The following is a 24,450-nucleotide window of genomic DNA, read 5'->3' on the forward strand; positions in this document are numbered from 1 at the left end:
TAAAGATGGGTCAGTGTATATAGAAAGATTCTTAACTGAAGGAATAGAATGTTCCCAGCTCGAGTTAACACTAACATTATCCATGAATACATGCTCAAGTCAAAAGGGTGATGGATTTGAATAAGAAGTGTACATGCCAGAAAGAGAAAAAAGGGCAAAATAACGACAACAGAAAATATAAATTCATTTAAGAATGAGAAGCTTTTAGAAGATGAGGATTAAGTCTTTTTACATGTTTGCTAAATATACTTTAGTAATAGTGGTGCAATGAATATAAACTACACCTTTAAAAAGTCTCAAATTGAAACTCAAACTGAAATTTTAAAATGTCAATGTATTTTCACAAAACATACATAAAATAGTCAAATAACAATGATTAATGAAACATTTTTAAAATTTAGAGTTTCAAGATTTGTTATATACAGATTATTTAGCTCTCGACCTTGCGGCTCACATATACATGATTACCTGAGCCTATTATGCCAGTTCTTGATTAAAATCCAACCAACCAAACCGAATCAAAACAAACCAAAAGAGCACCTCCTAACTTTAGCAGAGTTTGGTTGCTGCCCAAGAACTATAAAGATATCCCCTGATACATGGAAAAAGTATTTAGTAAGAAATTCTTGGGTATCGACCTTGATGTCTTCCACCAACTTCTGTATAAAAACTGAGTTGAGAGGCACATAGATTTGTAAACACAGAAAACAGTTTTATTCATTTTGTACTCTAAGCAACCAATACAGGATTTGGCATACAGTTGGTGCTCAATTAATGTTGGGTGAATGGGGTGGGTAGGAGGAATCTTAATGACTGAAGGAATATAGAAACCATTGAGTAGAAACCCCATGTTGCACTAAGAAAACCAACAGAGGCTGTACATTTTTGGCAAGAGATAACCCAAGCTATCCAGAAAGAAGGGTCATGTATCAAGAACAAATAAAGAATTTTTCAGATGGCAGAAATGACTGACACTGTTATCTCTGATTGATGAAACAGACGGATAAAGAGAGCAATTTCTATGATACGTTCAAAGGCTCACTGGCCTCTGAAGTAAACTCCTGGCCAGGAAGGGGGCAGGGGGTGCACAAACATTAAAAAATGGTGGCCAATTATCCCCAGGAAGCGGTATTTGATGGAAGAAAATGGTAGTATCGTCTTTGAAAATATAGTGGGGGAAAAAAGCTATACTATGTTATATAAGCCAGTACTAAAGTTGAACATTATCATTTTCTTGTTATTTGAATAATTGAAATTTCCATATAACAAGGGATATCTAACCATAGATCACAGAATTAAGAATTACAAAATAAAGGGAAGCTTGATTTTTACAAGATGGGATTTAATAGTCAATGAGCAGCATGCTTTTCATTCCAAACACTTAAAACCTAAAAACCCTGACTTCTCTATCCTGCTTAAATAGTAAAAGGATATCATGAAAGAAAAATATTTAAGTTTTTTACACTACCTTTTTCTGTGCTCCCATTTATTTTAGGTAAGAAGTCATCAACTTGTGTCCCTAGGATTAAGACAGTGTATCATTGCCTGATCAAAGAAAGTATTATTTAAAACTGGTCTCAAAGTGTAACCATGGCATTTTGTATCCCTACTTACATTAAGACCGATAGAACACTTTAAATTTATTTTTACAAGAAGGGTTCAACTTCCCATTTTCTATCATCTCAGAGAAAACCTACAACTGCTTAGTAAGCTGCCAGTGAACCTCAAAAGAAAAAGGATCCTGCTGTTGATGTGTTTTTCTTATTTAAATATCTCTAAGCAGACCGTCTCAGAGGCAGAAATTTCATTCATCTCAAGGACTAAACGATGGTGCCCACTGGTGGCAATCAAGCATATTTTTAAAGGAAATTTTCGGAAAGAGGGTAGATACTTTACACCTAATACGTAAAACATCCTTCTTAAAGAAATAAGTACCCAATGTGAGATAGTAAACATCAAAAATTTAATAATAAAAATTCAGCTTTAAATAAGAAATTTGGTGACACCTACCTAAGCTGCTGCATTCTTTAAGAGTTTTCTCTTGAAGATGTTCTAACCGTACTGTAAATAAAAGTCCAAGAAAAAGATATTTCACAGATAAAAAGAAAAAATCAAATCAAATCTATTTCTGGATTAGCTTAACTTACCTTGTAAAGCTGTTAGCCTTTCATTGGTGAAGTCATTATCAGCTTGCAAAGCTTCTATTTTTGCCTGGAGCTCCTGTTCTTTTTCTTCCATTTCATCTATTTTATGTTGTAATTCTTTTTTCTCAGCTTGTCCCTTCTGTTGGATTTCCTCTTGTTTTCCCTCTGCTACCTGTTGAAAAAGAGAAAGAAAATTCAGCTGTTTTAATAAAATCGAACCTTGATTTAAGAGGTCTAAAGCAGGACTGCTTTTATTCACATAAACTTCTACGGAGAATATTCTATATTATAGAACATATCTGTAAATGTCAAAATGATGTCAAAAGTGATATGCACTGTGTCATGCCTCCATATCACTTAGGAGAGAAAAACTTGTAGCAAGCAAGCAAACTCAATACATACGGAGATTATAGGGGTCAAAATGAAAAACACATTTTTCAAGAGGGAAATAACGGTTTCCCCTGAAATTACTATTGTTCCAATTAGTTTGTAAATTCTAAAATGTAACTTATTCTGAAATTTTAAACAAAATTACGTTTAGCTGAATGAATGATGATTACAAGAACTTTTTAAGATGACCTCTTTTTAACAAGTCCAATATTTAAAGCTATTATAGGTTAACCAATCACACAAAGAGGAGGTATGCTCTGGTCTTCTCTAACAAATGTGTATCTTCTAGCCACTCAATCCATGGTTAGAATTATATAAAGATGCGTCTTCACAAACTCAGTTCTAACATTTTACAGCAGTGGTCCCCAACCTCTTTTTTTTTAAAAAAAGCATTTAAAAACATTTATTTATTTTTATTATTAATTAATTTATTTATTTTTGGTTGCACCGGGTCTTAGTTGCAGCACGTGTGCTCCTTAGTTGCGGCCACGGGCTCCTTAGTTGTGGCATGCAAACTCTTAGTTGTGGCATGCATGTGGGATCTAGTTCCCTGACCAGGGATTGAACACGCATCCCCTGCATTGGAAGGTGGATTCTTAACCACTGTGCAACCAGGGAAGTCCCAGTCCCCAACCTTTTTGGCACCAGGGACCAGTTGTGTGGAAGAGCATTTTTCAACAGATGGGGTGGGTAGGGATGGTTCAGGTGGTAATGTGAGCAATAGGGAGCAGCAGATGAAGTTTTGCTCGCCCGCTCGCCCACCGCTCATCTCCTGCTGTGCCGCCCGGTTCCTAACAGGCCGCAGACCATTAGTGGTCTGCGGTCCGCGGGTTGGGGACCCCTGTTTTACAGGACCAACCTGGTATTACCTATGGTCTGGTCTGTCCTCATCCTAAATGTCCTATAGCTACAAGGAGATGCAGCTGAAGTGAAGCCAATGGCCTCCCTAGAAGGAATCACTCCAAGGTTCCCTCTGGGCTTGTGCTCCACTAACATAGCTGGGCCTTGATTTTGGGACACCCGAAAGATAAGCAGATTCCAGTTTTTCAAAAGTCTAAATATCTTGGGTTTTGCTGACTCTCATCTATTTCCTGTTACATATTTTAAAATGCCTATTATGAAGTACTATTTGTTTCCATCCAAAGGAAATATGTCAGCTTTTACAAACTTTCAGTTATCTGTGGTAAGGGGGTTTGGGCTAAATGGCACCTGATTTTTACTATGAATTTAAACCATTACCAAATTTTACATCAACAACTATTCAGCAATAACTAACTCTTAAGCTATCCAGTGTATTAGGGATGATTAATTTACATACTTCTAGGTTGAGAAATACCTACCTTTAATTTATCAGATAAATCTTTAATCTCATTAACTGCTCCATTATATTTATTGGCTAACTCTCTTAATTCTTCCTGAGTCCGTTCATTCATTTCTTTCAGGTGGGTACATTCATCTTCAGTATTACTCAGACTTCGCTGTAATTCAAATTTACAGGCAATTGATTTAGCATAAATGCACATTCTAAATTCAATTTATAAAAAGTGTAACTCTATGGGCTGTTCTAAATCAGCATCTACCCTGGACTTTATATAAAGCTGAGTTAAGTAACATAAGAATTTCAATTTACTTTAGGTACATGCTAAAACAGAAAATACCAAGAATTTGGAAAAACAAAAAACAGGGGGAGGGAGAAAAGGACAATACTTTATATAATTACACTTTTTTTTTTTTTTGTGGTACGCGGGTGTCTCACTGTTGTGGCCTCTCCCGTTGCGGAGCACAGGCTCCGGACGCGCAGGCTCAGTGGCCATGGCTCACGGGCCCAGCCGCTCCGTGGCATGTGGGATCTTCCCAGTCCGGGGCACGAACCCGTGTCCCCTGCATCGGCAGGCGGACTCAACCAGTGCGCCACCAGGGAAGCCCATAATTACACTTTTTAAAGGCCATTGGTTATGAGTTTTAGCCTTGAAAATATTTTAAGCCTATCAATTCTTGAAAACAAGTTTAATAATGTGCACAGAATCAATTTAATAAAATTAGAAGACAATTAGCAATTTTCTTTCCTTGCATGTCATATTAATGACATGACAGTGAATCAGTCACTTTGGGATGGGGCTATTATAGAAACTATCCTTATATTAAAATATGTTTACTATTTAGTTTACAATGGACATTTTAACTAAATCCAGTAACATGTAACTTCTGTGGTAATTTTCCAGTACTTCAAAAGAATAACCCATATTATCAATTATGTTGTTTTAAAGCAATGAGAATCACATTTTGATTATTCCTAAAAGACCTAGAAAGGACCTCAGAGATAATTTCCCCTGTGAACCTCCAAACAGGCACAATTTTCCTCTCTGGAGGATGGGTAAAGTAAGAATAGTGGTGTTGCTCTCTACCTTACACTGACTATCCTCAACTGGAAGAAAAACAAAACTATGTGAAATGAGATCAATTCCCTGGCACGTATCGTGGTCCACTGTGTGGAGGCTGAATCCTAACCAAAGGGCAAATAGTAAAATTCCCTGGTTAGGCTTTTATTTCCTCAGCCACTGACTAGAGACCATAAGCACCAGAACTCACAGGGTTATGTTGAGAATTCCTGACAATGAAAACAGCATACTGCTCCTTCCCACCAGATAGACAGGAAAAATTTTCTAGCTATATAATAATACCCAAGTTTGAAATGTCCTGAAATGCTAGCTAGCACTTTTAGGCTAAAATTTTAAAATCATAGTACTATTTAGTATTTGTTAAATTTAAATACCTCAACTTCTGAAAGTTTTCTAACCACTTCAATTTTCTCCTGAAGAACCCGCCTCAGGGACTCTTTGGCTGTCGTCTCATAGTTGTGTTTATCCTCCTGTAATGCTATAAGTTCCTTCCGTAAACTATCTTCTGTTTGATTCTAGGATTAAAAAATATTTATAATTATAGCCAAGTTATTTTTTAAAGTATTTTCCATTTAAAAAAACAACACATTGTAATGCTCTTTGAGTTCTATATTAAGGTACCTCCAAACACAAATTATGTTCACTCTGTATTAATTGAAGCTGTTATTTAAAAGCTGCATGAATAAATTATGCCTTCACAAATATATTAATTCACACTTCCAACAGAAAAAAAATGTCGAAATAAACTGAAAATTTCTCTCAAATATACAAAATGAATGAACTCTTCTACTTGCCATATTCTCTGAAAGCCACAACATTTACATTTATGGGCAAAAATAATCTCTTACCTCTAAAGGGGTCAAGCATTTTAAAATAATAACTAAACCAAATGGAATAACAGCACCCTGTGGAAAAAGCTGATTCCACGTCTAAGGCAGGAAATGTAAAAGATGAGTATGGACTATCTTGTCTGATATGACAGCAGGAAGCTATCAAAGTCTGCCAGGGTTCTACCAAAAGAACCCAGGTGCCAACCTGAAGAAGTTCCTATAGACCAAAGGTGGGATAACTGGGAATCAATAAGGAAAACAAATGAAATAGGTTTATACACATGAAATATATTTAAATCTAAGTTGGGGGAAAAAAAAATACTTCATTGGTCATTCTTTGGTGGATGAAAAGGAACCAAACCATTATTTTGAAATCCAGTAAATAAAGGGAGAAACTCATTTATCCTGCCTTGCCTAAAGAAAATGTATCTCAGGATAACAAAATGGTTTATGCGGGGAAGTTTCTCTTTATAGAAGTAACTCAGCTAGTAAATGAAGGAAAGATAGAATTACAACATCACGATTTTTGCAACCCTTAATAAAAGAATGGATCTAGGAAAGGATAATCAAAGACTGCTAATATCTCAAAAAGAAAGACAACTAGACACTAGGGTGCTTCCTGGTGAAAGTACACAATATTATCTACGAAGTGTTGAAAGAAAAAAAAAGTTGAGCCTACATCAGAGTTGATCTAAATCTGTAGATCAAACTACAAATTTATGGTGTGGAAGGAGGAGCTAGAAGAATGTTTAAATATCAATCCAGATTGAGGAAAATTATACAGAACAAATGACCCAGTTTCTCCAACAAATATCAACTATGATGGAACAAAGAGAGCTGTACATGGGTATTCACTATACAGTTCTTTCTATTTACATGTATGTTTGAAATTTCCCATAATGATAGAAGATTAAAAAGAATGGTGAAAATGTATAAAAGTTTTTGCATGTATTCAAAATGACAGTCAAAGACATGAAGCCACATAAAAAAACTATGCATTCTTCTTTATGTACTTGAGATTAATACTTACTTTGGAGCAAGCCTGTAATTGGTTTCCCATAACCTCTAACCGTGATAAGAGTCTATCTTCATCTATTAAAGCCTGTTGAAGAAAAATTAAATATCAGTAAAATCCCAGAGGAATAAAAAAAAATATATCAAAAAGGTTGCTACTGCCAGAAAAGATCTAAAATCATAACGCTGACCAACATCCACTGAAAAATGCTAAATTTTCATTATTTGTTCATTAGGAAATAACTTTGCCTTTGCTTGCCACAAAATTTTAGTTTTAGCTTAATCAACAGCTAAGGGATATTAAACTGTGCTTAAATGTTTCTTGAATATAAAGGCAACTGGAATACCTGCCAACTGGTATCTGAAGCCTCCTGGGTGATGGCTAGTAGCCGCTGAAGCGTGGCTAACTTCTGTTCCAACATCTGTTCCCGATGTAAGGCCTCCTAATATTATAAATCACAAAAGAAATTCTAATAAACTCAGCATGATACCTTTGAAGAGTAATCAATTTTTAGCACATTCTGAAAATATTCTCATCTTACAGCCCACAGTGTATCTTACTTGCAAATCTGATAAATCTACTTTGTAAAATATATTTAGGCCACATCATTATAGCCTCATTTGTTGAGCTGTGAGTAGTGCTATTAGGGGTGCTCTAGTTGCAACTTCCCCTATAACAGAAAACAGGTCATCTGTTTTTGTTTTTTTACTTGTAATTAACAAGAGTCTAAAAAACCAAAAACCTAGGGCTTCCCTGGTGGCGCAGTGGTTGAGAGTCCGCCTGCCGATGCAGGGGACGCAGGTTCGTGCCCCGGTCTGGGAAGATCCCACATGCTGCGGAGCGGCTGGGCCTGTGAGTCATGGCCGCTGAGCCTGCGCATCCGGAGGCTGTGCTCCGCAACGGGAGAGGCCACAACCGTGAGAGGCCCGCGTACCGCAAAAAAAAAAAAACAAAAAACAAACCTAGAGTAGAAAATCTGACAAATTCTTTAACCCCTGCATTTTATATATACACATTTAAAAGATGTGTGTGTGTGTGTGTGTGTGTGTGTGTGTGTGTATGGCGAGAGAGAGAGAGGGCGAGGTGAGAACAAACTCATTCCAAACTAAATCCAAACAATCTGGTTAGCAGCAAAGATACTTCATAATGGCTTAGCTACATCAGTAGACATCTCCAAAAGAAATAACTTTTAATTTTTCCTTTTAAAAGTGTTATATAAACACAGTGTTTTATATATATATATAAAGAGAGAGACTGCTTTATTCTCACAGTCTACTCCATTTTCAGGTGTTCTAATTCTCTCTGTGACTGTAAAACGCTTAGCCATAGTCGAATATGCCAAATATAAGTAAGAGTCCACCAAGTGTTAGTTCAATGTAATTAAGGGGTCAAGGAGTTATATAACTATTTGGCAGCTCCAAAGGAATATTTTTACAGAGAAAGACACTGGCAAGCAAAGCCTTATTTCTAGGCCACTTGTTCACATTTGATAGCTGTTAAGAGGGTCTCCATCACTGGAAGTCAAGGTGAAAATGCTCACACAGCATTCAGTTGCGGTTTTGGCACATCTTTAAATTCACTTTCTTCTATTTCTGTCATTATCCCAAGAAGAACATTTACTACTATAATATCTCTGAGCCACCTCAACTGAGAAGTATATACTTCAAACATAGTATTTGAGGTTTAAAGCATTCATTTGTTGCTCTCCACATCCTTGATAAATAATGATTAGGGAAAATTTGGTCTGATTAGAGTCAGAGGTACTGCTTTTTTTTTAAAAAAAATAAATTTATTTATTTTATTTATTATTTTTGGCACTGGGTCTTAGTTGCTGTGCACGGGCTTGCCATTCTTCGTTACGGTGTGCGGGCTTCTCAATGCGGTGGCTTCTCTTGTTGCGGAGCACAAGCTCTAGACGCGCGGGCTTCAGTAGTTGTGGCTCGCGGGCTCTAGAGCGCAGGCTCAGTAGTTGTGGTGCACAGGTTTAGTTGCTCCATGGCATGTGGGATCTTCCTGGACCAGGGCTCGAACCCGTGTCCCCTGCATTGGCAGGCGGATTCTTAACCACTGTGCCCCCAGGGAAGCCCCAGAGGTACTGCTTTTTAATATAACTCTAAAAGTACAGATTAAGGAATCTAATAAAAGTCATTCCGCCTCAGAACACACATTAAAACACAGCTTACATTTAAAAGGGACTAGGTGCCAAGTTTATTTTAAACTTCTAAAACATTCCTAATATCCAGGAAGTTACACTAATGCTGCAAAAAGTTTCACTTAAAAACAAAGCCACCAAACAACCACTACTTCCACTAGATGGTGTAATTTCTCCTTTTTTACTCAATTCCATTTAGAGTTTCATAACTCCATGAACCACATCCTAACAGAAATCTAACACTTCCAGGAACAGCTTTTAGTTCTAAGGCATGAAATGCATCTATTTCAGTTTTTATTCAAAAGGTTTACAACTTATATTAGAACTTCAGCAATTCAAAAAGACGTATACAGAAAAGACAATCCAGTATAATTTTCCCTCAAAGAATCAGAAAAAGAACAGTGGAAGATTATGCCATTATGAATATTCAAAGAACTGACAAGAAAGATGGAAAGAGTACTGGAGTGAGTCAGAACATTAGATTCACAGTCCATGTTAACTAGTAACTGTAGTATATAGCCCTGGGAAATCATTTTACCATATTTCTCATATGAAAAGTGAAGGTTAGACCAGATTAATCTCAAAGTTTTCTTCTACCTCTAAAAATAAGAGAGATTGGGCTTCCCTGGTGGCGCAGTGGTTGAGAATCCACCTGCCAATGCAGGGGACACGGGTTCGAGCCCTGGTCCGGGAAGATCCCACATGCCACGGAGCAACTAAGCTTGTGTTCCACAACGACTGAGTCCACGTGCCACAACTACTGAGCCTGCACGCCACAACTACTGAAGCCCGTGAGCCTAGAGCCTGTGCTCTGCAACAAGAGAAGCCACCGCAATGAGAAGCCTGCGCACCACAATGAAGAGCAGCCCCCGCTCACCGCAACCAGAGAAAGCCTGCGCGCAGCAATGAAGACTCAATGCGGCCAAAAATAAATAAATAAAATAAATAAATTAAAAAAAAATTAAGAGCGATCTAGGTCAATTAATGTGACTTCCTACTGAATGGTAAACAACTACTAACATTTACAGCATACGTTCTATGTGCCAGGCACTGTTCTAAGTGCTTTACATGTATTAATTCTTTTTTGTTTGTTTGTTTTGTTTTGAATATTTATTTATTTGACTGCGCTGGGTCTTAGTTGTGGCACACAGGATCTTCGTTGCGGCATGTGGGATCTAGTTCCCTGAACAGGGATCGAACCTGGGCCTCCTGCATTGGGAGCTCGGAGACTTAACCACTGGACCACCAGGGAAGTCCCTTGCAGCTTGTGGGATCTCAGTTCCCCAAGCAGGGATCAAACCCGGGCCCTCGGCAGTGAAATCACCGAGTGCTAACCACTGATTGCCAGGGAATTCCCTGCATTAATTCATTTATTCTTTACAATTCTGTGAAGTAAGTGCTATTATTATACACATATCATAGATGAGGAAAATGAGGCACAAACAACTTTCCCAACAGGTCAGAAGTTAAAGCCAAAGATCAAATCCAGGGAATTCTGGCTAGAGTCTACCTACGTTTGTAAATACTAAACTGCAAATGTGTAAAACCACTTTTCAATCCACCATTACATTATGCCCAGTGGAAAGTAAGATCTGATTAATGCATTGATAATTTTCACAGATGTGTACATTCTTAACTGAGGTAGAACTGCTCTTAGTGACTGACCTATAAAAGAATGTAGGGACACAGGATCACTGGTTTGGTCCTATCATTTTAAACAAAAGGCAACTGAAGACCTACATATGTAAACTGACTCCCCCAAGGTCACAGAACTCATTGAGTAAGAGCCAAGATAAAAACCTCAATCTCTAGACTCCTGATTCAGGGTTTTCCTTAATCATGCTCCCTCACTAGAATAATAAGAACCATAATCCGGTCTAAATCTACCAAACTCAGAAAAAAAAAAAAGAAAGAACAACCAACCACTTGTTTTCTTTTTAGAGATCTGTATGGCTCTTTAAATATGGCATTAACTTCTTCAGGAGCCCATTCTAAGTATCTGCCCTACCGAGAGATCTTTCTACAGATTGAGCAGCACAGAACAGTAGTTAAGAGAGAGACTCTGAGGTCTGACTTGTCTGGGTTCAAATCCCAGCTCAACCACAGAACTCGGTGTGTGATATTGTGCAAACTATTTAAACTTCCGTGTCCCTCAGTTACTCCATCTATAAAAATGGGAATAAAATATGTACCTTACAGGAATTTTGTGAGGATTAAATGAATTAATATAGGTAAAGTGCTAAAGTCTGCTAGAGTCTGGCATATAGTAAGTACTACATAATTATTTGCTATTAATAGTTAATATTTTAACAGTTCATATTATTTGCTATTATAGCTATTAATAACAATCAAAATCTGTCCGGATTTAATTTTATTTAAAAGTCACCTTTGGATAAAGAACAACTGTGGAACTTCTTCATATGTGAAGAAAAAAACTTCTCTTGTACAGAACCTTATCTTCTCTAGACTTAACAATCGGATTTTTTAAATCCTTTTTTTTATAAGACCTATTTTTAATTTTTTTTGTACTTTAAAAAGGTATTTCTTTTGTACTTGTATCCAGCCAGTATTTCTTTAGCCTATATTTGTGAACTAGCAAAATCAAATCTAAGTTCTGCTTTTAAAGACTAAGAATTCTCAAGATATATTTTACCTGAAGATACTGAGAAAGCTGGAATAGTTCCTGAGAGTACATACTTGGAGTGTTAGCAGCAACCTAGAAACAAAATGATACACCATTGACAGTCACACAGAATATTTGCAGAAGACATTAAAGCCAAATCAAGTCCTTGCAATGCCTATTTACTGAAATATGCAAAATAAAAATTATTTTTCAAATGAACAATTTTCTTTAGTTTTCAAAATATTTCTGCTCCATGTCTAGAATTTATAAACGGTATTGTATTATGCTGATCAGTTTGGGATTTACAAGCAGGATGGTGCAACAAGTGCTACCCATGAAAACATTCCTTGATAAACCAAATCACAAACTTACGGCACAAAGGCAATACAGCCTTTTCTTTACCCAGAAATAATACCTGCTAAATCAACAGATCTACATTTTTCCCCTTTAAAATTCATTGTCAAATAGTTCTTCAACATGTCAACAAGTCACAATTCGTTTAGAAGTAGCCATCTTCAAAATGATATTTGTATGTGGGCACGTGGGGAGAAGCAGGGCACGAAATACAATACTTTGTCCAATGGCCAGAGGCAATGAAAAAAGGTCTTTTTTTTTTTCCTTTAAACTGTAGGTAGGTTTTAAGAAGAAAAAGATGGGAAATAATAGTGTTTAAACATTAAAGTCACAGCCAACATGCTTAGAACTCAAGAGTATTGGAAGAAATAACTTCTATAAGGGTTTCTCCTGGGCGTGGAATATAGAACCACAGAATTATTTTTTTTAAAAAAAGGCACTAACAGGTTGCTGTATCATTCATTTATCCATATTCTCAACACTACCCAAGCCTTATATGTTAACTTATTAGCGTTAACTTATTAGTCTATTTTTACTAATATGCTAAGTAGAAGACAGAGAGGTGGCATTATTTTTTTAAAAGTTAGTCCTAAATCAGCAAGGCCATTATTTACTTCTGAAATGACTCTTGGTATTGCTGAAGTTGATGTTTAACCACTTTTACTTCTAAAAACGGAATCTAACAGAGAACTTCAGTTTCAGGTAGGCTTTCATTCTTTATCCAAATGGAAGGAAAAAAAAGTAAAATGTTTTTCCCAATAGTTTAGTTACTTTACTAAGAAAACTCAACATACACTTTAATGCCAAAAGATACAAGAGATCTTTTTTTTTTTGCTACTTAGCAGTAATATCTACAGTTTAATACACCATTATTTCTGAACAAAAGAAAAATATTTTCTAACAAGTAATTACTGCAAAGTTTCTGTCCAAATCAAGTTAAAACTGATCTTCAAGAACAATTAAAGAGAAATTTCTGTAAGCCCATATTTGTGTTATTTCCATGTGTAGGTATATTTTGAGTAAATTATCTGGGTGCAAAGCTTTAATAAATATTTCTAGACAGAAATGCATTATAGAATAAAAAGTAGTAACTAACACTTCTTACCTTTGGCTAGGCACAAAACAAATGCTTCTAGTCTAGAGTCAGCCACTGACTTGAGATAACAAAGGCTTTGTCCTAAGAAACATCCATCCTAAATTCTCCAGTTTTTGAAGATCAGACTAGAATAACTATACAGCTATATGCATTCTTGTATTTTTGTTACAAAAGAGAAGTAAGTTTCTAGGTAAAGCATATTAAAAACAAACAAACAGAAACATTTTCAAAAGCAATATAGCTGAATCAGTTTGGAAAAAATAATCATTAGCAACTTACTTTGTCAACAGGACTTGGTAATGGAGCATGGATGACACTGAAAAGTAAAATTTAGAATTTTTATCTAATTTCCTGACAATAGAGGAAATAGAGTATGACAGTACAAGAATATCTTAAACCCCAAAGTTGGCACACTTGTTTTCATATAATTAAAAGAATGTGAATTATTTTTAATCCTTCATAAACATATAGAATTGTTAGAAAACAAGGTAATAAATACACAAACCTTTTACACATTAATGTATTTCTAAACACAAATTCAAAATCCAAAACGTATTAAATGCCCTTGCTGGATCTACTATTAATGAGGGCTATGGTGAATTCCTTGGTTATAAGAACTTCTAAACAGAAAGGAAGCACTCCTTAAATTATCCATTTAAAATTTTAGAATGTGTAAATTAAGTTCTCTTAAAATTAAATACTTCTATACAGAAAGCCTTAAAAAGCAAAGTTCTACTGTAAAGAAGGCTATAATTTGAAAATACATTCTAGTGGAGAACAACTTCAGCTAACCAAAACATTAGTACTACTCTTCTCTACCCAGCCACCTCACACACTGAAAGCTTACATGTAGTTATGAATCTAACTCAATATATCGCTTTAAAACTAAACAGTAACACAGTATTAATTGGTATTAATTGCCTTTTGGGCCTTATAAAGTACATAAGAGGCAGTACAGTGTAGCAGTTAAGCATGCAGGCTCAGAAGCTATACTGACTGGGTCCAAATTTTGGCTCTACTTACCAGGTATATAATCTTGGGCAAGTTATCTAACCACTATAGGTCTCAGTTTCCTCATCCATAAAATGGGGATAATCATAAAACTAACCACATAGGGTTACTGTGAGTATTAAATGTGTGAATAGAAGTAAAGAGCTTAAAAAAGTACCTTGACATAGTAGCACTTGATCACTACTACCACTCCCATGAGAACAGAGCCGCTAAGGAAGCCAGGGTTCCTGTCTTAACAAGCACTGTAAGATACTGTAATGTGGGTTGGTAGGGTGAGTAGACGGAGCACAGAGCAAGACTGCCACCCATGGTCCCTACCAATTGCTCCTCACTCCATATCCTAGAGGCCAATCTGGTAATGGTCTGCTTGATGGTTGATTAGGTAAAGTTCCTAGATTCAACAGGTTAATCACGTGTAAGTTGCTGACAAACTGATCTTGCAGGACTTAAAAATAGGGATGACAATTCTGATTCCATTGTAGTAACTGCAAACATCCTAAGAATATTTCAATTTAATTAGTCACAAATACACTAAGATGCTGAATAAAATGGAATATTAAGTATTAGCCCCCACTTCCCTTCTGAGCTCCCATGATATCCTGTAGAGACTCCCACTGAGACTATATAATCCCCTGCTCTACTCCTTTGATTTCACATCTGTGTTCTCAGCACTTTGAACAATTCACCTCTGCATCCCCAGAACCTATACAAGGCCCTAACAAATCTGGTGCCTAATGAAGGTTTAAAAAATTACATACAGCTTTAGTGTTTTTTCCTCTGCCTCATAAAAATGCAATAGACGTTTTAAACATAAGTTTCTTTTTCTTGATTTTATACAAGTAATACATATTGACTAGGGAAAATGTGTGAAGTAAAGCATGAGGAAATAAATAAAAACTACCCAATGCCAGCACCCAGATATAGCCATTTGGGGTATATACCTTTTCTCTGTAGATATGCACATACGGGGAAATGAATTTGAGAAAGTCTAAATAGAAGCAAATGGTATTAATGGAAGCTTTTTGTTTTTTATTTTGGCTGTGCTGGGTCTTCATCACAGTGCCTGGGCTCTTTGTTGTGGCGCACGAGCTTCTCTAGTTGCGGCACGTGGGCTTAGCTGCAATATATGGGACCTTAGTTCCCTGACCAGGGATTGAACCTGGGCCCCCTGCACTGGGAGCAAGGAATCTTAATCACTGGACCACCAGGGAAGTCCCAGGAGGTTTTGTTTTTGTTTTTTTTTAAACGAGTTTTCTCAGTGACCCAAGTACAAAATTTTCCGTTCTCATGAAAATCTGGTTGATAAACAAAAGGCTAAAAATCTAGCAAAACATTCCATAATTGATATATTTGTACTTTACAGAAACTATTGTGGATACAGGTGTATTTTGTTTGAGTTATGGAAAAAAGTTCATATGCAACAAGGAACTGTAGAAGGAAAACTTATTTAGTGTTAGGGTGGTGGGATTATAGGCAATTTTTCTATGTTTCTTATTATTTGAAAATTATTTGTGCAATAAAAATCAAGGAAGAAAAAAGAATCAGCTTTTTGAGAATGGTATACCTACTGAAGACCTTAAAAATATTAAATGGTATTCTGGCATACTTAAAAGCATCTTGATTGCTAGAAAATACTAGATTACAGTAAGAGAAACAGTATTCATCGTGTGCTCATTATGCACCAGGTACTACACTAAACTCTTTAAGTGTACAGTCTTGCTTAATCCTCCTCATAAAATTCCTGCTCAATAGGTACTATTATTAACTTCATTTTACAAATGAGAAAAGAGAGGCCTGATCAAGTCATAGAACAGGTGGAGTTGGGCTTTGAACCAGACTATCTACCTCTAAAGACCGTTCTGATCTTCCTCCAGCTTGAGGATTGCCTGTTCAAACTTCATCTTCTCCAGAAAGTCAACCAGATTACACACAATGAAACTGGCAGCGAAATTTTAAATGATGCTAACATTTAACCACATAAGAAAAACCAAACAAAGAGAAGGAAAAAGGGACAAAGATGAAAAGCACTGGGGGAACAAGAGGGATAGGAACACAACTCACTGATGTAGACTTTGAAAAAATTCATATGCCCTATCGGATGGAAGCTGAGAACAGACATGACCCTTTATGCAGCTGGTCAAAGCTTTTGAATCCATGAAAGAAAAATCTCATTATCAAATACAAACATCCAGGTCTTTAAGAAGCCATTTGTTATTAGTTGATTAATAGTTACTCTTATTTTTAAAACCTTAACTCTTGACTAACTCATATTAAAAGCTAAGTCACATTAATGTTCCCAAAGTTAACTATATTTTTAATAATTAAACTATAATTTAGAATAGGGAACAGTTTAACGTTTTAAATTTAAAATGTTTAAGGGCTTCCCTGGTGGCACAGTGGTTGAGAGTCCCCCTGCCGATGCAGGGGACACGGGTTCGTGCCCCAGTCCGGGAAGATCCCACATGCCACGGAGCGGCTGGGCCCGTGAGCCATGGCCGCTGAGCCTGCGCGTCCGGAGCCTGTGCTCCGCAACGGGAGAGGCCACAACAGTGAGAGGCCCGCGTACCGCAAAAAAAACCCCAAAAACATAAAATGTTTTAAATTTTCTGTTTTATTCAGATATCCTGAAAGGTTTTTAAAAAAAAACAAATTGGTAGCCTCCAACTGAAGCATAATATACAATAATTCTAATGAAAGCACTATTATAGTAATAAGAGGATCTCTCTCTGCTTCCTTTTTCCCTCTCTCTTTCCTACTCACTATTCTATTTCACCTTCAACTTACTGCTGCTCTCAACCTCCCACCCTCAGATATTTGTTTCTGCTTTTGTAGGACAGAAAATATTATGCTGGGTGTAGAAACAAGCCTCTACCATATCCAATATTCATATTTATTTATTCAAAATAAAAAATGCTTAAGTTTAAAGACTGTTTAGCTCCCTCTAACACTTCATAATAATAATCTGTGAAAAGTACAAGATCAAAATGTATTTATGCTTACATTCTAACATTTGCATTTTATGAGCAATTTTTCCCTCTCAAGTTTGTCCTCGTCTAAGTGACCTTTCCACTGCTTCATTTTAAAAAAGAAAAAACTACAGAATTGGAAAATCCCTCCAAAAACTCCCACCAATATAGACTACTAACTGTGTCAACATCCTTAAAGTCCTTTAAGATTATGACACTGGCATTAGCTTCAGAGGCAACCATAGTTTAAGAAGTCGTATATGAAACGCAGATCAAAATGAATACAATTATCACTCATTAATAACTTACATACTCCAAATATTCTAAAAAACTAATTTTCCAGCAAATATAAGTTATAAAGTCAATTTTGGAAACAAAATAACTGTGCCTCCTTACACATTATTATTTACTACAATTGTAACTAATGTGAAAAGCAATTATACTGTAGTACATTATATTCCAAAAGTACTACATCAATTTTCTAACATTATTAGAATAATCCTGAAGTATAAACAGTATACTATCATCTAGAATATTATTAACCAATGTAATTAATACAAAAAGTTCATAGCTCTATATTATACTCACTCTGAGCGGAGCCGGGCTTCCATACCATCTGGTAGAAAAAGTTTTATTGTGGAAACAATACACCCATGGGTAACTGGTTAAAACAAACAAATAAGATGGATAAAATAATTGTATAAAAATATATACCTTCATACCTCTCATATCTAAACATATATTTTATTCTTAAATATAGTAACTTCCAGGAACGAAAATAATTTTGGTGGTTTAACAATATTCATTCCCCTGGAGAAATGCATTCCTATCTATAATGAATCACAACTGCAAGGCAGAATCACAGATAAAACTGCTTTGAAAAGTGCCCTAACGTCCAATGCTATAGCAACAATGAACCAAAGGTCACTGGAGTATATGGAAATACAATTGAGGGTCGGGGTGGGGGTGAGGGGGAGACGCACTTTCTCCTCTATATGCTAGCATCAAAATCTAAGCACAACTAGTGGGGCTTCCCTGGTGGCGCAGTGGTTGAGAGTCCACCTGCGGATGCAGGGCACATGGGTTCATGCCCCGGTCCGGGAGGATCCCACATGCCCCGGAGCGGCTAGGCCCGTGAGCCACGGCCGCTGAGCCTGCGCGTCCGGAGCCTGTGCTCCGCAACGGGAGAGGCCACAGCAGTGAGAGGCCCGCGTACCGCAAAAAAAAACAAAAAACAAAACAAAACAAAACCCTAAGCACAACTAGTACCCAGTTTAAAATTTAGCCCTTAGTCCTCAATATCCTGTCCCCAACCTATAACTCCTATCCATACCTCACAAAACTCTAAAGTTCTGTATAATAACAGCTTGGAATATGCCATTCAATACCCCATTTTATGAGCGAGAAAACCAAGACCTCAGACTAGTGAAATTGCTTCTACAACTCTCTGCTATTAAGTATCAGAGCTGTTGGCTAGAACTCAAGTCTGAAGTTCCCAGTTCAGTATTTAAAATTATGGTTTTGTGGGGCTTCCCTGGTGGTGCAGTGGTTGAGAGTCCGCCTGCCGATGCAGGGGACGCGGGTTCGTGCCCAGGTCCAGGAGGATCCCACATGCCGCAGAGCAGCTGGACCCATGAGCCATGGCCTATGAGCCTGTGCGTCTGGAGCCTGTGCTCCGCAACGGGAGAGGCCACAACACTGAGAGGCCCGCGTACCACAAAAAAAATAAATAAATAAAATAAAATTATGGTTTTGTTTTTTCGGTGGTTGTTTCCTCCTCCACCTCCAAACATCTTTATATAACATTATATCAGTCACTTTGTAGATAGCTTCTTCTTCTTTTTTTTAAGGCTTTTTATTTATTTATTTACTTTTGGCTGCATTGGGTCTTCATTGCCACACACGGACTTTCTCTGGTTGAGGCGAGCAGGGGCTACTCTTTGTTGCGGTGCATGGGCTTCTCACTGTGGTGGCTTCTCTTATTGCAGAGCATGGGCTCTAGGCTCACGGGCTTCCGTAGTTGCAACATACAGGCTCAGTAGCTGTGGCCTGCGGGCTCTAGAGCGCAGGCTCAGTAGTTGTGGCGCATGGGCTTAGTTGCTCCGCAGTATGTGGGATCTCCCCGGACCAGGGCTCGAACCCATGTCCCCTGCATTGGCAGGCGGATTCTTAACTACTGCGCCACCAGGGAACTCCTAAAGATAGCTTCTTACCATTGCTTCTTACTTCCTCCTTCTTCTGAAGATTTCAAGAGACAAAACCTCTCAAAAGCAGTACTTGTACAGAGCTTCTCTTTCTTTTACAGAAAAAAATTATTTTCATAGTTTAAAAGTTGATGGTTTTGGGGAATTCCCTGGTGGTGCAATGTACCAATGTGAGATGAACCAAGGGCTAATACTACCTGGGCAGTTCGAGGTTGCTGAACTATTGAAAGCAGTTAAATATCAGTTAAAGATCATGTCTGACTAAGCTGATAATCTAGTCTAGTCATGCCTGCCTTTGGAAAGGTTCTTGTGACAACTAGGTAAACAGATGCATAGAAATGTTAGTAATCTTTTCAATTCGCACAAGGCAAGTATTTAAAGCAACCTGACAAAAATGTTTCGTTCTAATACTTTTATTAATGACTCTACCTAGCAGCATTTCCTAAAATGGAGTGCTAGCAGGTATTAACAAAAAAGGATTTTGGGGTCAGAAGAGTTTGGAAAATACTTGGTTAAAAGACATTTAAAGAGTTTTTATTTATTTAAACCACAGGCTTTCTCAGAGCTTAATGGGCTTTTTGTCCATAATGAAACTCTAAAGGTTATATGTGTTTTCCAAACTTATTTGACCATTGAGAATTCCCGCTCCCCTTTTTAGGAACACTGGAACTGGCACTATGGTATAACATACACGGTATACATGGTATTATGAAGAAACTACTTTGGAAAATACTGCTCTAAAGCCTTTTTTTTTTTTTTTTTTTTTTGCGGTACACAGGCCTCTCACTGCTGTGGCCTCTCCCGTTGCGGAGCACAGGCTCCGGACGCACAGGCTCAGCGGCCATGGCTCACGGGCCCAGCCGCTCCACGGCACGTGGGATCCTCCCGGACCGGGGCACGAACCCGTGTCCCCCGCATCGGCAGGCGGACTCCCAACCACTGCGCCACCGGGGAAGCCCCTAAAGTATGTTTGAAGCACTTTTAAAACAAACTTTGCTCTAGAAATTCATCCAGAAACATTATTACTGTCATACTGCCAAGATTCAAAAACAAAATTAATTGTAAAACACAATTTTAAAGTTTTTTGGGCGGGGTAAGGAGGCTGTAGGAACACTGCCACGTTAAGTGTACACATGTATTGTAAGCTAAATGCAAATTTCAGAAATGTTAAAACATGAAAAACATGTGTCGAGGGAAAACAAGGTATATCTGCAGAGAAAAATCTGCAATTACCTGCTGTATTTATGGCACTTCATTAAAAATCAGAATTAAGACTATACATGCTGACTGCCATTTAAATGAGTTCTTTCCCTATTATCTTATACAGATTATTTATTTTGCTTTGGAGTTAATATATTTACTTTATGATATACAGTCAGCCTTTCCTATTACCTCTTTACACATACACCACTTAAAGAACCAATGTTCACTGTGATAAGTTTAAAAACTGTTTAAGACCCTGGACTGGGAGACTGAAACTACTAGAATGTTGGAGTCTGGTTCTGTCTCCTTCCCTCCATTGAGTAGGAAGGTCAATACTACAATCTACTTGAGTAGGTTGAAGGGTCTCTTGAGATGACCGGCAGTAACGGGAAGTAAAACTCCAGAAACATTAAAAAAAAAACAAGACCCAAATGAGAGGTTTTAACATTTCCAGGATGGGAAATTATTCATATGCTTGCCTTTTTAAAAAATAATTAATTAATTTATTTTTGGCTGCTTTGTGTCTCCATTGCTGTGCTCTGTCTTTTTCTAGCTGCGGAGAGTGGGGGCTACTCTTCGTTGCAGTGCGAGGGCTTCTCATTGCGGTGGCTTCTCTTGTTGCGGAGCACTGGCTCTAGGCGCATGGGCTTCAGAAGTTGTGGCTCGCAGGCTCTAGAGCCCAGGCTCAGTAGTTGCGGTGCATGGGCTTAGGTGCTCCGAGGCATGTGGGATCTTCCCAGACTGGGGCTCGAATGCTTGTCTCCTGCATTGGCAGGTGGATTCTTAACCACTTTGCCATCAGGGAAGTCCCTCTAATTGCCTTTTGACTGCAATCTAAAACGAAAGTTACCAAACCTTCATTCTGTTATTTTTTGCTACATAAAGCTTCTAATTCTAAGACTGCTTTTTTTTTTTAAGGTTAGAAAAGAGACAGGGCAAGTTAGCTGGATAGACAAGTACTCTTCAAATTAAGAAAAAAAATTTTTTTAACTTGAAGTATAGTCGATTTACAATGTTTTGTTAGTTTCTGGTATACAGCAAAGTGATTCAGTTATACATATACATACATATTCTTTTTCATATTCTTTTCCATTATGATTTATTTTAGGATATTGAATATAGTTCCCTGTGCTATACAGTAGGACTTTGTTGTCCATTTTATATATAGTAGTCTGTATCTGCTAATCCCAAACTCCTAATTTAATCTCTCCCCCACCCCCTTTCCCCTTTGGTAACCATAAGTCTTTTTTCTATGTCTGTAAGTCTGTTTCTGTTTTGTAAATAAATTCATGTGTCATATTTAGATTCCCACATACAAGTGATATCATATGATATTTGTCTTTCTCTATCTGACTAACTTCACTTAGTATGATAATCTCTAGTCCATCCATGTTACTGCAAATGGCATGATTTCGATCTTTTTTATGGCTGAGTAGTATTCCATTGTGTATATATACTACATCTTCTTTATCCATTCATCTATTGATGGACGTTTATGTTGCTTCCGTTTATGGTACATGGGTTACTGTAAACAGTGCTACGATAAACACTGGGGTGCACGTATCTTTTCAAATTATGGGTTTTCTGGAGTTTTCTCCAGATACATGCCCAGGAGTGGGATTGCTAGATCCATATGGCAACTCTTTTTTTAAGGAACCTCCATACTGTTTTTCCATAGTAGCTGCACCAATTTATATTCCCAACAACAGTGTAGGAGGGTTCCCTTTTCTCCGTACCCTCTCCAGCATTTTTTACATGTAGGCTTTTTAATGATGGCCATTCTGACCAGTGTGAGGTGGTACCTCACTGTTGGTTTTGATTTGCATTTCTCTAATAATTTGCAATGCTGAGCAGCTTTTCATGTGCCCCTTGGCCATCTGTATGTCTTCTTTGAAGAAATGTGTATTTAGGTCTTCTACCCATTTTTTGATTGGGTTGTTTTTTTGTTATTGAGTTGTATGAACTGTTTGTATATTTTGGAAATTAAGCCCTTGTCGGTGGCATCGTTTGTAAATATTTTCTCCCAGTCTGTAGGCGGTCTCTTCATTTTCTTTATGGTTTCCTTTGCTGTGCAAAAGCTTATAAGTTTGATTAGGTCCCATTTGTTTATTTTTGCTTTTGCTATTGCCTTAGGAGACTGACCTAAGAAAACGATGGTACGATTTATGTCAGAGAATGTTTTGCCTATGTTCTCTTCCAGGAGTTTTATGGTGTCACGTCTTATATTTAAGTCTTCAAGCCATTTTGAGTTTATTTTTGTGTATGGTGTGAGGGTGTGTTCTAACTTCATTATTTACATGTGGCTGTCCAGCTTTCCCAATACCACTTGCTGAAGAGACTGTCTTAGAAAAACTTTTTTTGAATTGATATTCTATCATCCTGTCTTCATTTGTGAGCTGGAGTTCAGTGATTAAAAGAAACATTTTCTTCAACTACTTGTTTATCTCAGGTATAATTCCTACAGGAAAGGTAACACAAATGCTTTATTCTTCTGTTTTCAGAATGAGAAATGGGTTTCCTAGGTTCTTCCAGAGGTGATCAAATCTTTTTTTCTTTTTTAGTTTCATTGTAACTTTATGGATTTGAACATATTTGATATATTTCAATCCACTGCTCTTATTATTGCTTGATACTCAAATTGTCTAACATTCAATCAGCCAAAATTCCACGTTAATTCCTGAGTTCTTCTAACAGAACCTCAGCAGTCTTAGATAACTCCATTGCTTCCTGATATAACAAAAATCTTATAAATTCAATTTATACATTTCCTGCCCTAGATTCAGAGGCAGCTATTTCCCAGAGAAGTCCTCTTTCGACCGATTTATTTGATGGGAGGAATCCTTTCTCTAGGTATGTGGATTAATTTGCTACTTTATTTCTCTTGGAGTGATATTGCTTGTTGGTTTATCTTTTGACTTGGTTGGTTCTTTGGCTTTACCTGTTGGCTCAATATTCACTGAAAACATGCTGGCTACAAAGGAGCATGCTGGGAATGACAGGAAAAACCAAGAGGACTACAACCAGGTCCCTGTCCTTGAGCTTTCAATTCAGTTTGTAGACAGAACTAGAAATATCTAACATAACAACAAAGGGGGAAAAATGCTATAAAGCACTGTGGGAATTTGAAATGGACAAGGGCAGGGGCATTTATGAAGAGGGTAAAGAAAAAAAAAAGAATAGGATTTCAAAAGCTATAAATGGAAAGGCAGAGAGAGTGGCATGAGCAAAGAAAAAGAAAACGAGAAGGATGTGAGAGAGCTGCACATCTAATGAGGGCAGCTGGAGGAGATTGGAGGGAGGGGGTAAAGAATATATTTCAAGGCCCTTTAGGTGCCAGTAGTTAACATGTATAGGTGCTAAGCACACTATACATGTTAACTACTTATGACAAACCACGTAAATAGTTATTTTTATGTTCTATTTTTACAGATGAAGCAACTAAAGTCAAAGAAGCTAAACTTGCTTGAGATCCCATTTTGGCAAGTGGCAGCGCTAGTATTCAAAAAGAGTTTCTTCTCCTTCTTGCCTCTAAATAACGTTGCTTAACATACACTAAGGGAAGTAATGGGAAATAAAATCAAAAGGTTGAATTGGATCCACATTTTTGAGGGTCTCAAGTGTACAGGTAAGCATTTCAGACTTTATTCTACAGTATGACACAGCAACTTAAGGCTTCTAAAAGCAGGAGAATGACATGAATAAAGCTGTAACAGAAGAATATTCTGGAGGCAGTGGGTTGGCAAAATATGGTGGCCAGAAGTGGAGAGCTACTGTAACATTCTAGGTTGGCATCAGGAAAAACAAGTAGTAGCAGGGAAGGGAGGCAAATGGTGTAGGTGACAACTGCTAAAGGTAAAGAAGAGACAGGATTCAGAAAAGATACCAATATTCTGAGCTAGAGTGTTTACAGAATGTTGGAGCAATAAATGAAATTGGTAAGTTAGTGGATTGCTCTAGTTTGAAGGTGGGAATTAGGCTTTGTACAGAGTAATTATAAGGTGAAAGTAGGACATTCAAGAGGAAACAATCAAGCAAGCAGCTGGAAATACAGGTACAGAGCCAG

At 37.4% G+C, this 24,450-nt stretch overlaps 1 protein-coding gene across 15 annotated transcripts in view; it reads right to left on the bottom strand.

Annotated features, from left to right (window-relative positions):
• Positions 1-24,450, bottom strand: part of SLMAP (sarcolemma associated protein) — a 150,808-nt gene that overhangs the window by 52,623 nt on the left and 73,735 nt on the right. For 6 of the 15 annotated variants that reach the window (XM_082848679.1, XM_082848680.1, XM_082848668.1 and 3 more), the window contains 10 exons: positions 17,569-17,641; positions 13,283-13,319; positions 11,584-11,646; positions 7,125-7,220; positions 6,794-6,865; positions 5,308-5,448; positions 3,871-4,012; positions 2,148-2,312; positions 2,011-2,061; positions 1,469-1,519 (listed from right to left, as the gene is read on the bottom strand). In XM_082848679.1, coding sequence (XP_082704805.1) covers positions 1,469-1,519; positions 2,011-2,061; positions 2,148-2,312; positions 3,871-4,012; positions 5,308-5,448; positions 6,794-6,865; positions 7,125-7,220; positions 11,584-11,646; positions 13,283-13,319; positions 17,569-17,641 — 891 coding nt within the window. The remainder of the gene's footprint in view (positions 1-1,468; positions 1,520-2,010; positions 2,062-2,147; positions 2,313-3,870; positions 4,013-5,307; positions 5,449-6,793; positions 6,866-7,124; positions 7,221-11,583; positions 11,647-13,282; positions 13,320-17,568; positions 17,642-24,450) is intronic. The other 9 variants (XM_082848672.1, XM_082848673.1, XM_082848681.1 and 6 more) reach the window with 3 other exon arrangements.

Source organism: Leucopleurus acutus (genome assembly GCF_964270905.1).
Source record: "Leucopleurus acutus genome assembly, chromosome: 10".
NCBI classification, from domain to species: Eukaryota; Metazoa; Chordata; class Mammalia; order Artiodactyla; family Delphinidae; genus Leucopleurus; species Leucopleurus acutus.